The sequence below is a fragment of the Rhinolophus hipposideros genome (assembly GCF_964194185.1).
Source record: "Rhinolophus hipposideros genome assembly, chromosome: 21".
Lineage (NCBI taxonomy): Eukaryota > Metazoa > Chordata > Mammalia > Chiroptera > Rhinolophidae > Rhinolophus > Rhinolophus hipposideros.
Window position 1 is genome coordinate 4,630,886 of NC_138067.1, and position 18,487 is coordinate 4,649,372.

Here is an 18,487-nt window from a genome sequence, read left to right on the forward strand (position 1 = left end):
AATCAGAGAACTACGGACCACAAGGCCCCATACAGCCCCTGGCAATGCCCCTGCCTTCTGCAAACCAGAGCCACCTCACTGCCAAGGTGCACCCTCAGGGGCTTTGCAGCCCCCAAAAGCACTGCCAGTGCCCTCCGGAAGCCCACTGCTGTCCCCACCTGTCCTCATTGCCTCTAGTGCCCCTGGGAAAGCAGGGAGGAGGGAGGACCTTCCATGGACGCCATCAGGCTCGGTGCTTTCCTGGTTCAGGGCTTTGGACCACATGGGGCTCTTCCTCAGAACGGGCGGCAAGTCTGAGCACATGCACCCCACAACTCCAGGGTGCCCGATGCGACACGGAGTCTTTAATCTCACCGTGTTTCCTCCAACCACGGGGAATGCATCGCCCCCACACAGACGGAGATAGGACAGGGGCTACACAGCCCCCTCCGCTCCCCTTCCCAGTGCCGCCCCCCAGGTGTGCCCGACCACCAGCGCTCCTCCTGAGAATGAGCACCCCCCCACATCTGGCTTCAGACTCCCCCAGACACAACATGCCCAAGCCTGGGTCAGCCAGGACCCAGGCAGGACTCTTCAGACTCTCCAATCAAGACGTCTAGATCCTGCGGGAAAGGGCACTGGACCAGGAATCCAGGAACCTGGGTTCAAGTGCTAGCTCTCCACTTCCCTCTGTCCAGTCCATACCAGCGTTTCCCAAATCTCAGCCGTCTGTGAACCATCTTCATGATGTTTGCTGAATCCAAGTATTGCGTACTATTACTTAAAACTTCACCAATCGAGTTTTCTCACTTGCATGACTTGAGCAGCAGCATTAAGCCACAAATGAGCACAAAACCACAAATTCAATGTGTAACCATTCAAATGTTACATGTCCATGTGCCTGAGGCCTGACACCACGTTTCTGGAACGACTGACCCGGAGCAAACCTCTCGCCTTGCCTCAGTCTCCACATCTGAAAGAGGAGGGCATTGGACAAAATGACTCCCTTGTAGGTGTCCTCAGGCCCAAGCGTTCACAAGGCTGGACTGGTCCCAGCACCCCCATGGAGCCAGAGCCAGCTGCTCAGGGTCCTAAAACAGGGGACAGGCAGGGAGCCTGTTACCAGGAGGGGCGCTGGCTAGATACAAACAAGAGAGCCATGCCCTCTGCTAAGGAGCTCCCAAAGACCCCAAAGCCAGCTCCAATCTCAGGCTCCAGATTACAGAACTTCACAATTAGAAAAACCTCATTTATCCACCTCTTTTTATAGCTGGGGAAACTGAGGCACAGAGAAGGCACTTAGGCAAGGGCAGAACTCAACTAAAAACCCAAGTCCCCTGACTGCCAAGTCACCCCATCACCCCCTAATGGCCACGCACCCCACCAGTCTGAGCTTCCCCCATGTCTTCCCCTGGAAGCATGGGCTTGGGTCTGCCGGCCTGAGAGTGTAAAGCAGACCCTTCCAGGAAGGGAAATATAGGAATTCCGATTTCGACTGGACTTTAAACCTCCTATCAAAGTGGCTTTTACGCAAGTAGACTGCAGTGAATGTGCAGAGACACCCGTGACAAAGACGCCCGTGACAGGGAGCTTCCCAGTCCGTGCTGTGGGAGTACTGGGGCCCATCTGTATGTGCCCCCAAGAAGGAAACATGGTCCCTGGACAATCAGGGCATATCAGTCTCCGTATATATTTTATTGACCACATGGAGCTGATATAAAACTTGTGTTGCACGGGGTAGTCTGGATGAGAGACAGGAATGTGACGTGAAGTATATGATTCCCACAACCAGCGTTTGTAGTTACTGAGCCAGCCCCCCAGGTCCCCCAGCAGCTCCCCATCCCCCAGCCCCTGGGGCATTTACCTGATGCTGTCACAGAGGAATCCCAGGCCAGCGAGAAGTCCGACGCCTCCCCCTCTTCGACTGAAAGAGAGAACAAGAGACGAGCCTGTGAGTTTTGAAGTTGCACAAACATGTCCATCAGGGTGGGGAACAGACAAGAAAGACAAATCATTTGTGGGGTGCTTCTATCAGGGCGAGGGGGCAAAGCCTACAAAGAGGCCTGCCTCGGTTTCAGAGAGGGGTCAAATAATCAGAACACGACATGACTAGCAGTAAGCGCTGTACCCGTCCGGTCTCCCAGCTCTGTGCCCCAGCAGACATCACAAATCAATCACTGCACTGTCTCAGAATCTGTCTCCACACCGTGCTACAGGCCATTACCACCTGAGACGAAGACATTTGCCACTCGCACAAACGGAGCAAAGATTCAGACATCTCTCTGACCCTGCAGACATCGTCCTCCTACCAAGAGCCCCTTAGATGTGAAGGCTCTCTCGATTATTCCGAGATGAACAAGGTCACTCTCAGACAATGGTGAGCAGGGGTGCTGTTCTCCACGCTGAGTCCTGACCCACAGACAGGCCTGAGGACGTGCTGCAGTCAGCTCTCACGAGGTCAGCAGTCCTGAGCCGGTGACGTCAGAGAGCCACTCACCTGTCCACTCCCCCCCAGAGCACTCAGAACAAGGCTGGACAGGGATGGGGTGTCCCCAGCACCCCACACCCCAGCACGTGAGGCCAGGCTGGTGGCGAGGGCGGCCACACCCCAGGAGAACATGGAGAAACTCTAAACAGCATAACAAGGCTCTTATCCTAGGATTAATCCCAGCCTGGGGCATGTAATAACATTAAAGCTGGGTGGTGGGCTGTGTAACATGGAACTTTGTTTAAGCCAAAAATGTGCACACACAGTGTTTTCCAGATTTAGAGGCCTGCTCTCAAGGTCTGCACGTGCAGGCTGGAGCCACCACAGACCAGCCAGTGTCCAGGCGCGGTGGCTGTCTCTGCACCAGCACAGACTGTGAGCCAGGCACTGCGCTGAGTGTTTCAGGCCTCACTGCGTTTCATCCTCGTCAACAGACTCTGAGGCGCAGCGAGTTGCCCGAGGACTTACAGCTAGAAAGAGTCCAGGCGGCGTTTGGGCCGAAACCCAGGATCGATCAGCTGTCTCAAAGGTTGCTCCTGGAACCACTGTACAGCCGGTCCTCAAATGACGTCATTCCATCATGAACTTAACTCGTACTTATATCAATTAGCTGACGGTAAAACTGGTGTCGTTATACGTCGTTTCGCTCAAAATCACAGAACATATCAATGACATAAAGTGAAGATTTGCTGTATACTGAGACGCAGAGGACGCGGTCCTGAATCCGAGCCACTCAGGACTGGAAAGCAGCCTCCCCACCGGCCCCCTGGAAGGCAGGGACCCTGCTGGGCAGCCGTGAGAGGGGCAAGCCGGCTGGCTTGTGGCCAAATCCCAATTGGGTTCAAATCCCTATTAGGTTCAAATCCCAATTCTGTCTCGAACTAGCTGCATGACCTTAAGCAAATGATTTAACCTCTCGGCTTCAGTATTCCCGTCTCCAAAATGGAGATAACAACGGTAGCTGAGCCATTGGGTCATTGGGAGGATGGCTGTCACCTGCTGGGCAGTGGCCCACGGACCCCGGGCTGGAACAGCTCTCAGAATTAACCAGTCCTGCTCTGCCTGGTGCTATACCCCTCCACCTCCCCACTAGAGCCTCGCAGAACGTGCTTTATTTTCTCCCTCGGAAACAGCAAGAGGGGACACCCACATCCGTGAGCTACAGGACAAGGAATGCTACCCAAGCGTTCTCTCTTCTCCAAGTTTGCATCCTGAGAGCAGAAGCTCGGAATCAAGACAATGAAATGCAGACACAATCTGGGTTGGTACCAGAGCTATTGTTTTCCCAGCTAGTTACAGCTGGGGTGGGGTGCAAACATGCAGCTTTGTAAATAACAGTAAGACCACACATCAGACAAAAATGATATTACTCGCTAAGCCAGTTCCAACCAGGCAGCTTCTGAAACAGGCAGGCTGCTTAAAGCAATCAGAAGCAAGCTACGCCTGAGAGGAGCGGCTGTTAACAGCTCCCACTGCCATGTCTGAAAATCAGTTTCCTGCACGTTGCATTGTTTCCTTACATATATATACATATGTGTACACGTGCACATACACACACACACACATATACATATATGTGCGTCGATTAAGAGGTTGCTGACAACCTGTATGGTCACCCTGCTGCCTTTTTATTGGAACCTTCAACAAGGTCTGCGTGGGTCTCTACCTGGTCAACAGCAGGTACCAAGACATGAAGGCAGGGCCCTCGTTCTTCCTTTATCCCGAGTGGACCCCAGGTGTCAGGACAAACAGCCCCCACACTTGGGCCCACTCAGTGCTCTTTGCTTGAGATGTGTGACCTCGCTCGTCACTGCACTGGACGATGTCCCCAAGATGCCCAGTTCTTCCCTCCCTCAGGCCTGGCTTCAGCCATCATGGGGAGGAGACGTGAAAACATCTGCCATCTGGGAGCGCTTAGGAGGTCTCAAGGCTCCGTCGCGGGGATGACAAGCCTGCAGAGGTGGGAAGATGACAGTGGCCTGACACCTGGCTGGGGAAGTCCGCAAATCACTTGGGCACGAATGCCTTCTCCCACTGTGGGCTGTGGGCATTCACCACTAACACCCCACCCCTCTGCCCTCCTTGTGTTTTCTGAAGCTATAAACACACCAGCCTTCATACATCCTTGATGAGAAAAAGTGGCGCCCAACCACGAGCCCCTGGGCCACCCAACACTGCCAGTGAAGAGGGTTTCTCCCCCCAAGCTGGATGTACTCTCCAGGCCAGACTGGGCTCTTCCACGGGGAGGTGACTGGCCAGGGCGGTGGGCGGAGGAGGGCCGGCCTCCCCGCAGCTGGAGCCAGGCGCCTGCCGGGGGGCTGAGCCATCCCTGAAGTGGAATTTGCTGCAGAGGCACAATGAGCACCAAAGGTTGAGCATCTCGGAGGAAACTCAGTCGGCACGGTGGCCAAAATGGACCACACGCAAGGGGCTGCCCAGCTGGCCAGGGGAGCTAGGGGTTTTCTGGAGACTTCCCCAGACGCCACCACTCACTTTTTTACGTATAAGATGCTTGGTAGTGCTGAGGCCAAGATACACATTCCCACCCTGCAGTCTCCAGGGGAACACGGGGATGTCCACTCCTGTGAGTGACGGACATCTGTCAGCACACGGTGGGTGCCCAAGGCCCAAGTGTCCACAGAGGGAGAGGCACAGAGTACACGTGAAGGTCCAGGGTCGGGGTGCAGCTACCAGGGTGTACACAGGAACAAGTACGCATGCAGGGAGAGCGGGTGCAGGGCCAGTGTTCACACGGGAGAGGGCACAGAGCGTATGAAGCATGGTCGCTGGGGTGTGTTAAGAAGGATTCTGAGGCTCCGTCAGGGCCTCAGACAGACCAGAAGATCCGTACTCTCTCGGCTGTGGGATCACACGCTGTGATGGCTGATTGTCCCATGAGAGTATAAAGCCCGTGAGCTGCACGAGACGCTGTCTCCCCAGCTCAGCAGCAGGCTCCTACATGAACCCATTCCCTGCCCACGGCTCGTCCCCACGCACCAGGACGGCCTTGCCACCATCAGGGCCATGCCAGTGAGAGCCAAAGCCTGTGAGCTGGGCCTCTGGACTGTGGTAACCCAGCAGCATGGAGCAAGTAGTACGAGACAGGCCCTGTGTAAACCCTCCCCCCACCCCCAGGCACTAGCTCCTGGCCTGGGGAGGAGTGTCCACTCCTCAGGGCTCCCCAACACCTCACAGGTGCAAAGGAGATGGAGCTGGGGAAGGGAACAGAAAGGGAAGGTGAGGGGCTGTGGTGGGGGGCTGGAAACAAGGCCCGGAACCCAAACGTTGAACCAGGACAGGGCTGGGGCCCCACCCGGGGTTAGTCAAAGTCAGACAGGACCCGGGTTGGCAGACAAGGTGCAGGTCAGAGGCAGGAAAACTCGGGGGGCCAAGTTCTACGGCAGACAGAGCCGGGAGGTGAATAAAGGAGATAGACAGGTGAGCACTGATCCAAGGGCCCCAGAAGAGCCCCTCGCCTCCCCCAAATCCACACCAGGGCCAGCTGCTCCACCTGGCCTGGGGATCTGAGAAGGCCTACCCCTGGCTGTCAGCTTCCAGGCGGAGGTGCATACAGGCATTTTTCTGAGAAAAGGATCCATAGTCGTCTAGGATCCATTGATTTCAAAGAAATAAAAAATTCCTAGAACATCCCCCCTCCTTAAAAAACAAAAAAGACAGGTTGAAGACCCACTGGACGAATGGATTTCATTTGGGGAGTCTTCTCAGCTGGCCCCACCTCTGGCTGGTGTTGCCAAGGTCTTGGGGGGACCTCTGTGCTCTGCTGGCTTTGGCCCCAGGGATCACCCCAATCTTAAGGGGGTCTGGACCCACCTTGGCCCAATGGAGCCTCCCTAGAGGCAGCCCTGTCCCAGCGGAGGCGGCGAGCCAGGCAAGGGGCACGTGACCACCTCTCGTCGGCTCATCCTTAGGGAATCCCTCTCACCAAACCAGCGCGGGGTCCAGGAAGCTACAGGATGTGCCGAGAGCCCAGACCCTCACTGTCAAGCATGAAGTGGAGTGTTGCTGCGCCTGACTTATAAGCAACCCTAAGGAGTGAAAAAGCCCAAAGCAGGGAGGATCGTCGTGTACAGTTGCACAGGCTGTGCACTGCACAATGGGCCTAGCAGAAGTGGTGAGAGGGAGCTGAAATTTAGCCCACACTCTGTCCACCAAGCAGTGTGCTCTGGTGCAGGGCAGAGAATGCCCACAGAAGGAGTGCCCATAAAGGCAAAGCTGACTTTGTTCTAACTCACACAAATGTGCTATCATGAACATCTCTGCATCGTGCTTCAGGGCACAATCATGAGGGTCAAGTGCAAACACACGCAACCACCAGGCTCCTCTCAGGTGGGGTAGGTTCCAGGCAGCGCAAGTGATGGCAGGGCAAAATAAGGTTCTCTGCGGCTAAAGCTAAAGCCACCCAAGAACCCCACGGCCTGCCGGTCGGCACCGAGACGCAGAGAAGCCGAGATCCTGTGACAGGCTCACATCACAAACCCACGTATTTAACTCTCACGAGCCCTGGATCGCTTGCTGAAAAGAGAACACACTAGCAATTTAACCGGCGCAGGGAAGGCCATTGTCCTCGACAAGCAGAAGCAGTGGCATGAGGGCGAGCAGGTCTGCATTCCTCTCACCAGCCTCCGTCCACGCCCCCATCACGTGAGCACCTCGCCACCAGGCGGGGGGGTCTGGGGTTTAAACAAATCTATTTGTTGGACAACATGGCTCTTAACCAGAAGCCTTCTCCCACCCAAACTACTGCTTTTATTTTTTAAAAGGGGTTATTCCAATGTTGAAAGAAAAACTACTCCATAGGCTCATTGATGGTCAGTGGGTCTCTAAGTCGGCATGCTTTCCAGAGATTTTTATGGCCATTTCGGCAATACTTGACTTTCCCCTTAAAGCTGGCCTTAGAACCAGCACCTAGGAAAAGGTGCAATGGTATTGAAAATTCTCATCCATTGTTCCCCTGGCCAATCCCAGGTAGCCTAGGTCTTGCTCTACCCCCGACTTCCCTTTCTCTCCTTGCCTTGCTTATCTGTAATAGGGAGAAGAGAAAGGCACGCAGTAACAGTCCAAGAATCCCAGAAAAGCTGTTGAATCCTTACCAGAAAAGTAACTCTTCCAGAAGTCCCCAACAGAGCTCATGGAGCAGGACAGATGAGCTAGATGGGGATCTCGGGAGAGAGGCTATAAATTGGGGGAGTCTTTGGGGGCTTGGGAGTAAGCCCTGAAATCAGGCTCCCCACAACCAACCCCCACTCGGCCGTTTAGGGGCCATTAGATATGGGACAAGATGCCAGTCTACTCTGCTCGTCACTCTTTTCCTCTGTAAAATGGGGAGAACACTGCGACCCACCTCTTAGGACTGGCAGAGACTAAATGAGATGACATTTCTAAGGCTGAGCTCAAGATAAACACGATTCGTGCACATTCCTGCAGTAATTCAAGCGGCTCGTTCCCGTCCAGGGTCCTGGCTGGCTGCTCAGTGAGGTCTCACTCTGCCTGGAAAGATGGGAGGGCTAAGTTTCCAACAGTGAGATCACGTTTCCCACTGAGGTTCACCCACTCCACCCACCTGCAGGAAGGGCCCGGCGACAGCCATGGGTCCTGGGGCATCACTGCTTTCCAGTCCTGCCACTGTGCAGGGAGGGTGTCTCTAAATGGGGAAGCATCCGGAGGTCACCGCCAAGGGGCTCAGTGTCTGTGCCAGCTCATCTCCCTCTCCCTCCCCGAACCCCCACCGTCACCCCACACTCCTTGAACATACCCCAGAAGAGAAGGGCTGGGAGATGTCTGCAGAAGGTGCAGAATCTATGTTGGGCAACCTTACAGAAATCTGATTCCTCTCCTTTCCTCTTCCATAATCAAAAAATAAAGATGATGATGATGGTGATGGTGGTGATAAAAATGGGGTAATAATGTGAAACAGAGTTTTCTTTAAGTTCTAGAAAATGATCTTTTCACTAGACCAGGGCTAGAACACACGTGGCAAACCTGCCCCAGCTCCCCTATCCTGCCCCCACAGCAGACACTGCTAACCAATCGGGGCACTCCTCCTCATTGGCACGCATGCAGCTTCAAAAGGCTCAGTGAAGTAGGTTACAAGCAACCCGCCCACAGAGCTTCCTTTCCCTTCAAGCGCCTATGCAGGGCACACACGTTTGCACACATACCTTACGCTAACTTCACTTGGGTGTGTGTCTCACTCCAGCAGATCTGGGCCAAAGCAAGGACGATGCTTGTCCCTGGAAAGCCAACCTTCCCTGAGTACCTGGCAGCGTCCCACGTTCGGGCTCCCATCGCATCCTCCCAGCTCTGCCCTGAGACAGCCCTCACGCAGTTGCTTCCCGACTCTGCGGCTCGAGCTCAAAGCTCAGAGCACCCAGCTACTCCCTTCAGGGTACCCTGCTCCACAGGGCAGGAAAAGAAGAGGAAACTGAGTATCACAAAGCCACCTGATGTGTCCATTTTAGTGGAAAACAGAATCAGGAACTGAGAAGAGGAGAAGACAGCACAAAGCCAGGTGCCCAAGAGAATTAAAATGACTTGCTGCTGCTTCTGTTGAAAGAGTCCCTTGTAGCTCTGTTGGAAGAGGAGCCAGACGGTTAAGCCAGTGGTCCCCAGGGCCCGGTATGTTCCCCACAGCCTGTCCCTCTGTGCCTGTCCCAAGATGCCAGCTCATCCTGGGGCCCTTCACGTCCTCCCCCACCACCCTCACCAGAATCACCCAGCATCAGAGGACTTTTACAGATGTTTCCTAAGCTGCTGCCTAGAAGTCAAGCTTTTACTGACCCATTTCACAGAAGGGGAAATAAAGTCGCAGAAAAGAGACATGGCTGGCCTGGGGCCCAGAGGTCAGAAAGGCAGGCCTGGAACCCGAGAACCCTAGCTTACGGGCCCTGAGTCCTCACAGACAATGCTCCTCACCTAAGGTTCTCCGAAAAAGCAGCTGGGTTACTGAGTCCTGTCTAGGCTCCACGCCGGGTGATGAGCACTTTCTACACCCTGGATGGCCCGCAGCACCAGCAACAGCAGCGTCATCTGGCAGGCAGCCGGTTAGAAATGCAGGATCACAAACCCCATCACAGATTTACAAAAGCAGAATCTCTGGGCCCAGCAATCTGCATTTTAACAAGCCCCCGCAGGTGATTCTGATACGTGCTCGAGTTTGAAAACTCTAGCTGGCCTACACAACCCTGTAAGTACATTTATTGACCCCATTTTACAGATGAGACTAAGACTAAGGAATTGGCCAACCGTCTGGAGCTAGGAGGGGGCGGAGCCAGGACTGGGATGTCTAACCCATTGGTTTGACTTCCGCCTTCAGCAAGCAGAAGCTCTGGTTCCAGATGGAGTGGGGTCAGCCGGCAAAACAGTAAGCTCGGTTCCCTTTCCACTCCCCCGACCCCTGATTCGAATTTACAGAAGATGCCTTAAGCTCCTCTCTGTGCCAGTTCCAGAGGAACCTAGGAAGAGGAGAATTCATCTCTGGGGGCTCCCCAACACAGGTTCCTGGGGTGACAGGTGGTGTGCTGGTCAGTGCTAACAAGTTGCTCTCAGGGAGATAAGGGGTTTGCAGCTTTCTATAATGTAAATACTCCCAGCACAGCCAACTGCAGGCTGCTAAACAGGATGCTGACTGCGGAGCTGGGAAGAGACGGGCCCACTCAAAACGCCACTGGACAAAGAAAGGAACAGTCTAGCCGCGGCAGGGAGGGAGGGGCACCAGGCAGGGGCGCGGCGGGGGCAGGAGCTGGAGGCAGCCCTGGGCGCCTCAGGGAGCCCACACCAGGGCTCACTGCACCTTCCAGGCTCGCCCACACGCCCCACTGGCCCTGGACAGGCTCTACCCCCATCAGAACCCCAGATCCACTCAAGAGTTGTCCTTTCCTTATCGTTGCCTACATTAAGCATCTTTTCCTTTTCATGAAAACGTCTGACATAAGTAATTCATGTACAATGTAGCAAACTAGGAAATGCATGTGAGTTAAAATGAAGAAACTAAAAGCACAAACAACTTGCTCTGTGCAGAAATACATTGGTACAACTTTCCAGAAGGTTGTAACAATACACATGACTGAACAACACAAAGTGTTCTGGAACCTGGTTTTCTAACTCAGCAACATACAGTGAACATCTTTTCACATAAAAGCCTGGGCCGACACCGTCATTATCAATGGTGGCCTGGCCTGTCGTCGGAGGCTCCAGGACTAATTGAACTGATGCCCACTCCCTGGACACCCAGGTTACTGTAGGAAAAGCCATGTTGCAAAACACACCCACACGCATCGTACATGACCACAAGCCTGGTCAGTGATTTTTCTTAGAATCAGTTTCCAGAAGTTGGATTGCTGCACAAAGAGTTTGCCTGTTTTTAGACTCGCGAGACATGCTGCCAACGTGTTTGCTGTGTCCTCCTTTGCTAAGCAATGTGTACGACCAGACGACCTAGAACGCTGAGCTAGGTACAACCGGTATGACAGAAATGTGGAAAGGGACTTTGACTTTGACCTTTAACCATTAGACGGCGAACTCCATGGTTTGGCAAGTATTACCATGCTTGTGCCCCTCAGGAGCCGGCACATAATAGCTCAGTGAATGAATGAATGAATGAATGAATGAATGAGCAAACGAACAAAGGAACAGACTAAGATATGATGCATGGTTCGAAAATTAATCCACAGCTCAGCAAAGTGGAAACAGACCTGGAGAGCAGGCATGCAGGAGTGGTGGGAGCCAGGGAAGGTGACAGGCAGTCCCCTGGACAACAGGGACCTCCGGGCCCCAAAGCCCAGAGCTCAGGGGTGCAGCCCTTCCGTCCACAGTCCTGGCCCCAGAAAGGGCTCAGGGGACGGGGACCAGCCTGGAGCTACAATGAGTCTCTACTTCAACCACAGATAAAATTCCAATTTCCTTTTACACTAACATGCAAATCCCATTTTAGGAAGAATGATAATCATGGACAAAATCTTAAAAGTCTGTGGGTCTCTTTTCTAATGTAAACAAAAATATTCTTGCTCCAAGATGAAGTTCAGGAAATCCAATCAAATTGCATTCTGCTCAGGAAGGAAATATAAACGGGGGGGTGGGGGGGTGGGAATGTTAGGCAGCCGGACCAGCCCGGCCCAGAGGCCCAGTCCCACTTTGGATTCTGCCTGTGGGGAGAGCCAGACTCAGGCCATGGCTTCAAGCTTCTCCCCAAATCCCCAGGGTCAGCCTGACCACTGGCCACAGAGCCAGCCTCCTCCCCCCTCCTCGCACTGCCCAGAGCTCAGGCTGCCCTCCTCCAAACTCTCCCTGACCACCCCAGGCCCAGGCAGATGTCAGCATCGCAGCACTGTGGTCAAAGCAAGATGCCTTAGGCTCAAATCCCAATCCACCGTGGTTTGCTCTGTGACCTGGGCAACTTAGGGAACCTCTCTGTGCACAGTGACCCTGCAAGGCAGCTCTGAAGATAAAATGCGAAGGTACCTAAAAGGTACAGGGTCCAGAGCCCAGTACCCAGGTGCCTGGCAAAGGGCAACCACGATCCTCTAGCATAACAAACAGGTCGCCCCTTCAGGGAGACCCTCTACGACTCCTCTTTCTCGCACCTTCCAGTTCGCTTGACATCAATGATACTAGAAATAACAATCACTTCCGCTCTTCACACACTGTCATGTCTATGTTTCACCCTCCCCCTGGCCCAAGAGAGGGACTGAATGCTGGGGGCCATTTTACAGGTGGGGAAAGCAGGATCTAAACACATTTTTAAATACGCAAAATTACATAAGCAATGGGAGGTAAAGCCCCGACTGAGGCCGGGTCTGCGTGGCTCCAAGGCTCATGCGCTGACCACCACCCCTACCTGCCTCAGCCTGTGCAGAACAAGCAGAAACTGACAGGTGGAGATTCCCCGGCCTTCTGCACCCTCTGGGAGAAGCCACCGCTGGTGGGGCAGGTCGGGGTTGAAACGGCTCCTCTTTTTGGAACCTACAGAGATGGGTCTGTGACGTCAACGTTGGGTACACCCACCAAAGTTATGACAAACTCTCTCTCCCTCACCCCCATGCTGTGTGACCCAGGGCCATGTCTTACCTCTTGGAATCCTGGGTCCACACCTATAAAGTAGGGATAATAAAATCCCCATTTGATTTCAAGACCAAGTGGAATACCACTGTAAAGAGCTGAGCCAGTGCCTGGCACACAGAGAGCAAGACGAAATAGGATTATTGTGTCTGCCCCCGAGCCAATCCACCCCGCGTTGGGATGTTTCCTGCACATTCCCTTTCGGGGGCCCCGCCTGCCTGGGCCCTCACCATGGAGGGCCCCAAGCCTCCCAAGCTGCCGTCATGTTTAATCCCGTCTCCTCCTGAGGTTAATGTCCTCGTTCATGTATACATATATATTTCATTTCATAAGTCACTCCTGCATGGTCTCGTTAACCAGAAACGTGCAGCACATAAACGTGGATTTATGATGGGGCCTGGCTCCCACATCTTGTTTCGGTGGCAATACTGGGTTCTCACCCACCAGCTGTCCAACTCGGATGGCAAAGGCGAGGGCACCCTCTGCCACGCACAGAGGGAACACCACACTATCCCACACAAAGCATGGATGGAAGGGACAGCTTGCGTGTTGGGAACCTGAAGGTGGGCGCCAGGTCCAGGGGGTGAGGGCACATGAGCCTGGGGTTCCCGGGAGGAGACAGCACCTGCCCAGACCTGTCTGCTATTTGGGGTGGAAAGGAAAGAGGGGGGAAGACCAGAATCCCACTCTCTTTCCTTTTGACCTCTTTCCTTTGAAGAAAAGCACCATCAAGTGAAAACTAATGTTTTTTACGACCCCTTAACGACTTACCCTCCGTGCTAATATACTGTAAATAAATGTCAGCACCTTGTGGAACATGCACTTTATCTGAAACGCAAGCAAAGAGGAAACTGAGTCTCTTATTGAAAGCTGATGTGTGTGTACGTGGGCATGTGCATGTGTGTGTGTGTTTGTACAAGTGGTTTCATCTGGTTTGGGACAGAGAGACCAGCCCTCCGTCTCTCTCTTTGTATCAAAAGCCCCAAGCTTTCCACGGGAATGAACCGTAATGAACATTTTGTAATTCCACATGGGTGTCCCAGGGGCAGGGGCGATCATAATACTTTACTGTTCACAAAGTCAATACTTTTAACAAGTCTCACTTGGAAGGGGGACATTTCATTGGTACAGACGTGTCCCCCAGCTCAGGCCGATCGCCCACCCACCGTGGTCAGAATCACGTGGAGGCCTTCCTGGGGACCCTGAGCACCTCCACCTGGCTGCTGGCGCCGCCCAGGCAGGCCTGACGTCATCCAAACCCGCCCCCACGACCACCAAGGTGGGGACGGCAGCAGCCTCCCTGGGCTTGTGCCCACGACCAGTGGCCAGGCATCTCTGCCATCAGGTGCCGGGCTGGCAGGGACCCCCCCAGGCTTCTCAGGAGCACACACCCCTGCAGTAAGAGTTCCAGAATCATTTTCTTCACATCAACTCCCTTCTTTTACACTTAAATACTTTTTCTTCCAGCCTCCTACTAAGCAGTGCGACTTTTAAAAATGACACGTTTGGTGTGTTAGTAACACTGTTTCTAATAGAAATTAGAATAAACATGTAAAGTGACCTTTTCCTAGTAGACAGTAGAATAAATATATAGATATGGAGGGGGACAGAACTCTGTCACCCATCAACCACCAGAAGCATCACAAGATTCAGGAAGGCAGAATGCCACATTGTGGGGACCGGGGGCACGGGCTGTGCTGGGCAACGTCTGATAAATAAGTGAATGAAGAGGGCCGGCGGGAAGGGGGGAGGGGGGGAGGGGGGGAGGGGGGGAGGGAGGGGGAAGGAGGGAGGGGGGAGGGGGAGGGAGGGAGGGGGGAGGGGGGGAAGGAGGGAGGGGGGAGGGGGGAGGGGGGGAAGGAGGGAGGGGGGAGGGGGGGAGGGGGGAGGGAGGGAAGGGGGGAGGGGGGAGGGGGGAGGGGGGAGGGGGGGAGGGAGGGGGAGGGGGGGAGGGGGGAGGGGGGAGGGGGGAAGGAGGGAGGGGGGAGGGGGAGGGAGGGAGGGGGGAGGGGGGGAAGGAGGGAGGGGGGAGGGGGGAGGGGGAGGGAGGGAGGGGGGAGGGGGGGAGGGGGGAGGGAGGGAAGGGGGGAGGGGGGGAAGGAGGGAGGGGGGAGGGGGGGAGGGAGGGAGGGGGAGAGGGGGAGGGGGGGAGGGAGGGGGGAGGGGGGAAGGAGGGAGGGGGGGAGGGGGAGGGGGGAGGGAGGGAGGGAGGGAGGGGGGGAGGGAGGGGGGAGGGAGGGGGGAGGGAGGGGGGAGGGGGGAAGGAGGGAGGGGGGGAGGGCGAGGGAGGGGGGGAGGGAGGGGGGAGGGGGGAGGGGAGGGAGGGAGGGGGGAGGGGGGGAGGGAGGGGGAGGGGGGAGGGAGGGAGGGGGGGAGAGAGGGAGGGAGGGGGGAGGGGGGGAAGGAGGGAGGGGGGAGGGGGGGAAGGAGGGAGGGGGGAGGGGGAGGGGGGAGGGGGGGAGGGGGAGGGAGGGAAGGGGGGAGGGGGGGAGGGGGGAGGGAGGGAAGGGGGGAGGGGGGAGGGGGGAGGGGGGGAGGGAGGGGGGAGGGGGGGAGGGGAGGGAGGGAGGGGGGAGGGGGGAGGGAGGGGGAGGGGGGGAGGGAGGGAGGGGGGTAGGGCACACACACCCTGACTGCTTCCCAGCCAAGTCCTACACATCGTCCTGTATGGAACTCTGGTCTCCACGCAGCCCATTTAAGTTCAGGGAGGGCCGAGTGTCAGCTGACAGGGGCGTGCTGGGCAGCGGGCGGCAGGGCACATGCCCCCAGCATGGGGCTTACCAGCCCCCCACGGCCTTCAGCACACGGACGGAAGGTCTTCACAAGTAAGGCCGCTTCCCAAGCTGTTCTTCCCGTGCACGTACCAGGCTGGGCTGGGGAGAACCAGCTTCAGAAAGGCTCAGGGGAGCCCCACTGAAGGCAAGACCCCAGAAAGAGCCAGGCGGATGGCAAGGGATTCAGCTGAAGGCAGCAGCCTGCACCCCAACCCCAAGCCCAAGGCTGGCAGAGCCCAGGGAGGAGGCGTGTCCCGGCTTGGGGTACACGGAGCCCTTCCTGCCCCAACCACATCTGTCTCATCCCACAGCCCTGAGAGGCCCAACACTTGCCAGATGTGGGCCGCCTGTAGGGACCAAGTTCATTTTCCTCGCGTCCTGTGATAATACTTGGCTGTGTTTATTTAACTTTCTGCTTTGGATGGTGGAGAGATGGGCCAGGAAAATCAGTTTGGCTCCCTTCAATCAAAACATAGCAGCCCACACATCATGCGAGGACACCCACACTGAGAAGCTCCCCTTCATCATCCAACAAACCACATCTGGCCCACTGCTGGCAGGGCCCAGCCTCAGGGCCCTCGGGAGGCTGCTTGGTGCAAAGCAGGGTGGCCACTGCTGCTGCACACGCCCCGCGTGCCCCCCCAGGGCCTGGCTCCTCAGGGGCAGTATCTCAGGCAGGCCTCAGAGGGGTCTTGGGTAACTGAGCGGTGATGCTTGCAGGTAATGGGACCAAAATTCACATGAGGTCCCTCTGCCCCCAGAACCCTAAGACGGTAAGAGAAGGACAGAGGAACAAAGGACCTGCCCATGGGAAAGGCTCCTGAGGGCCCAGTCTCCGTCCTGCACCTGCAAATACAGACATGGCTTCCTTCTCCTCCCTCTGTGGTACCCGCCCAGGCTCCCAGAGGGCAGAGGTAGGGATGTGTGGGTGTGTTCTCACAGCCAGAAAAAACCATTCATACTTCCTGCTTTTAAAGACAATTTTGGGGGGCCTCTCCCCAGCCCCACGGCACCTTGAGGCTGGGACAAGGACACCAGAAGACTGGAATGCCAGTCCAGGACCGAGCACACCTGTCCATCAGGCAGTCGCCAGCTGGCAGGACCCAGCGCTTCACCCAGGCCCGCCTCTGACATTTGCAGGCCCCTAGCCTGCGGCCCCCCTTCTTTTCTCCCCACCATCTCCTTCCCTCTCCCGAGAGGGGCACCCACATGTCTCAGATGGGTGCAGGCTCCATGCCCTGCAAACAGCACCCCTGTCCCCTCCTCGACCCTGGGGAGACGCACACTGAAGGCTGGGCCCACCCTTCAGAAAACAGGCACAGGAAGAGGCCAGGCCCACAGAGACCAGTGTGCCCTGGGGGCATTTGAGCAGGGGGGTGTCCTGGGGGCCTGGAGAATTGTCTGGAAGTACAGACACATCCACCTGGCTCCTCGCCCCAGAGAGGAGCCTCTAAAGCTTAGGGCTCATTGGGGGTTCAGCTCTCTGGCTGGCATGCCTCAGTTTCCACTCTTTCTCAAGATGCTGCAAGGAATGTGTAGTTGGCCCATGAGGTCCCCAGCCAGGAACCTCTAGCAGCCAGGAGCCCAGGGTTTGTAATCAGACCCGGGCTGCAGCACTACCCAGCGTGTGAAACCGGGCCTCAGTTTCCCCATAGGTCACGTGGGTGATACTCAGAGGCACTGAGAAGACCCGACGAGATGATGTGGTAGCGTGCAGAGTATGGCGCCTGCTGCACAGAAAACAGCCCTACACGGTTGCCACCGGGGGCAGCGGAGGTGGTGGTCTTAGCTTACGAGGCCAGCAAAGTCCTCAGCAATCAAAGCCACTGGCGTCTGCACGGAGCGGGGCCGTGTTCCACAGACACACTTCCACAACCTGCAGGAATCACCCAGGCTTCTCAAGGGTATGGGGTCACGCAGCACCCGTGTCACGGTCATAGAGGAAAGCACGGGGCCCAAGGAACAAAGCGCCTGCCAGGTCACACGTGTGTCTGGCAGAACCCGGAATCCAGACCCCGAGGTCAGGCTCTGTGCAGCCCCGTAGCAGCTCCTTGTGACAACTGCCCTGGCTGGGCTGCTCACTGCTGACCACACTCTCCAGTTTGGGGGTGCGGACAGGCAGGGCCTCAGAAGCCAATGCGGCCGACAGTCCCTCACTGGACTGGAGCCGTTTCCACTTCCCGCAGGAGGCCCCCAGCACCACTAGAACTGGGAAATCCCAGCCCAGCCCTGCCAAAGGGGTGGGTGTGCCATGGCCACCTAGGCCGGGTGGGCACCAACACAATCCAAGGGCCAGGCAAAAGCAGAAGCCTATAGCCGCTCTTCTAGCTGTTCCAGCCCAGAGAGCACCTCATGGAGGCCGAAGATGGACCCCCAACTCATCTGCTCATGCCAGTTGCTTACAGAGCCTATTCCCCACCCAGGCCTGGCACCCACCACTCGACTTCCCCCAGCCCTGCAGCCCTTCCTCATTAGGTTAAAAGTGTTCTCTGGAAACCAGATGCCTAGAAAGGGGCCTGAGTCAGGTACAACCCCCAGGGCCAGCATCCCACCCCCAAGCTTTCCGAGAGACTGGCAGTAGAGTGGAAAGAGCCCAGGCGTGGAGCCCAGCAGGCTCTGACGTAAGTCCTGCACCTCCGACTCAGTATACACATCTGTAAAATGGGAGCACCTGCTTGTCACTGGGCAGTTGTGAGCACTGGGTGAGCTCTGGATATGACGTAAAGCAGCGACGAGGACACTAAAGACTGTTCTAGATGGCAGAATATCACCGGGGTGGCCCCAGGTCCTGGGGGCCAGTTGAAGCCGTTTTTGCCCATCAGCTTGTCCAATGCTCAGAGCCCTGTTATACGGCTGCACATGAGAAAACCAGGGCCTGAGGAAGTGAGTTGTCCAAGGTCACACAGCTGCAGACGGGGAAAGCCAAGTGTAACCAGCGCTGCCTCCAGGGCCAGCAGACTGCTGCTGTTCCATTATCACCACTCCTGTCCCCTTCAGAACAGCCTTCAGGGTGCTCGTCAGTGTCTAGGGCCTGCCACCACCTGGCCCCAGTCCCTTCGCCCCGAGGACCCTTCCCACTCATACCTCCCGATGCTCCAGCCTGCGCATCCCCACCCCCACCCCTTCCAGGCACACGTTCCTACCCCAGGGCCTTTGCTGCTGGTGCTCCCAT

The 18,487-nt window shown here is 56.1% G+C and overlaps 1 protein-coding gene across 3 annotated transcripts in view; it reads right to left on the reverse strand.

The window, feature by feature from the left end:
* Positions 1-18,487, reverse strand: part of ZNF423 (zinc finger protein 423) — a 300,257-nt gene that overhangs the window by 240,896 nt on the left and 40,874 nt on the right. For 2 of the 3 annotated variants that reach the window (XM_081032158.1, XM_081032157.1), the window contains exon 2: positions 1,844-1,903. In XM_081032158.1, the coding sequence (XP_080888284.1) occupies positions 1,844-1,903 (60 nt within the window). Of the gene's footprint in view, positions 1-1,843; positions 1,904-2,476; positions 2,539-18,487 lie in introns of those variants that run through there. The other variant, XM_081032159.1, reaches the window with a different exon arrangement.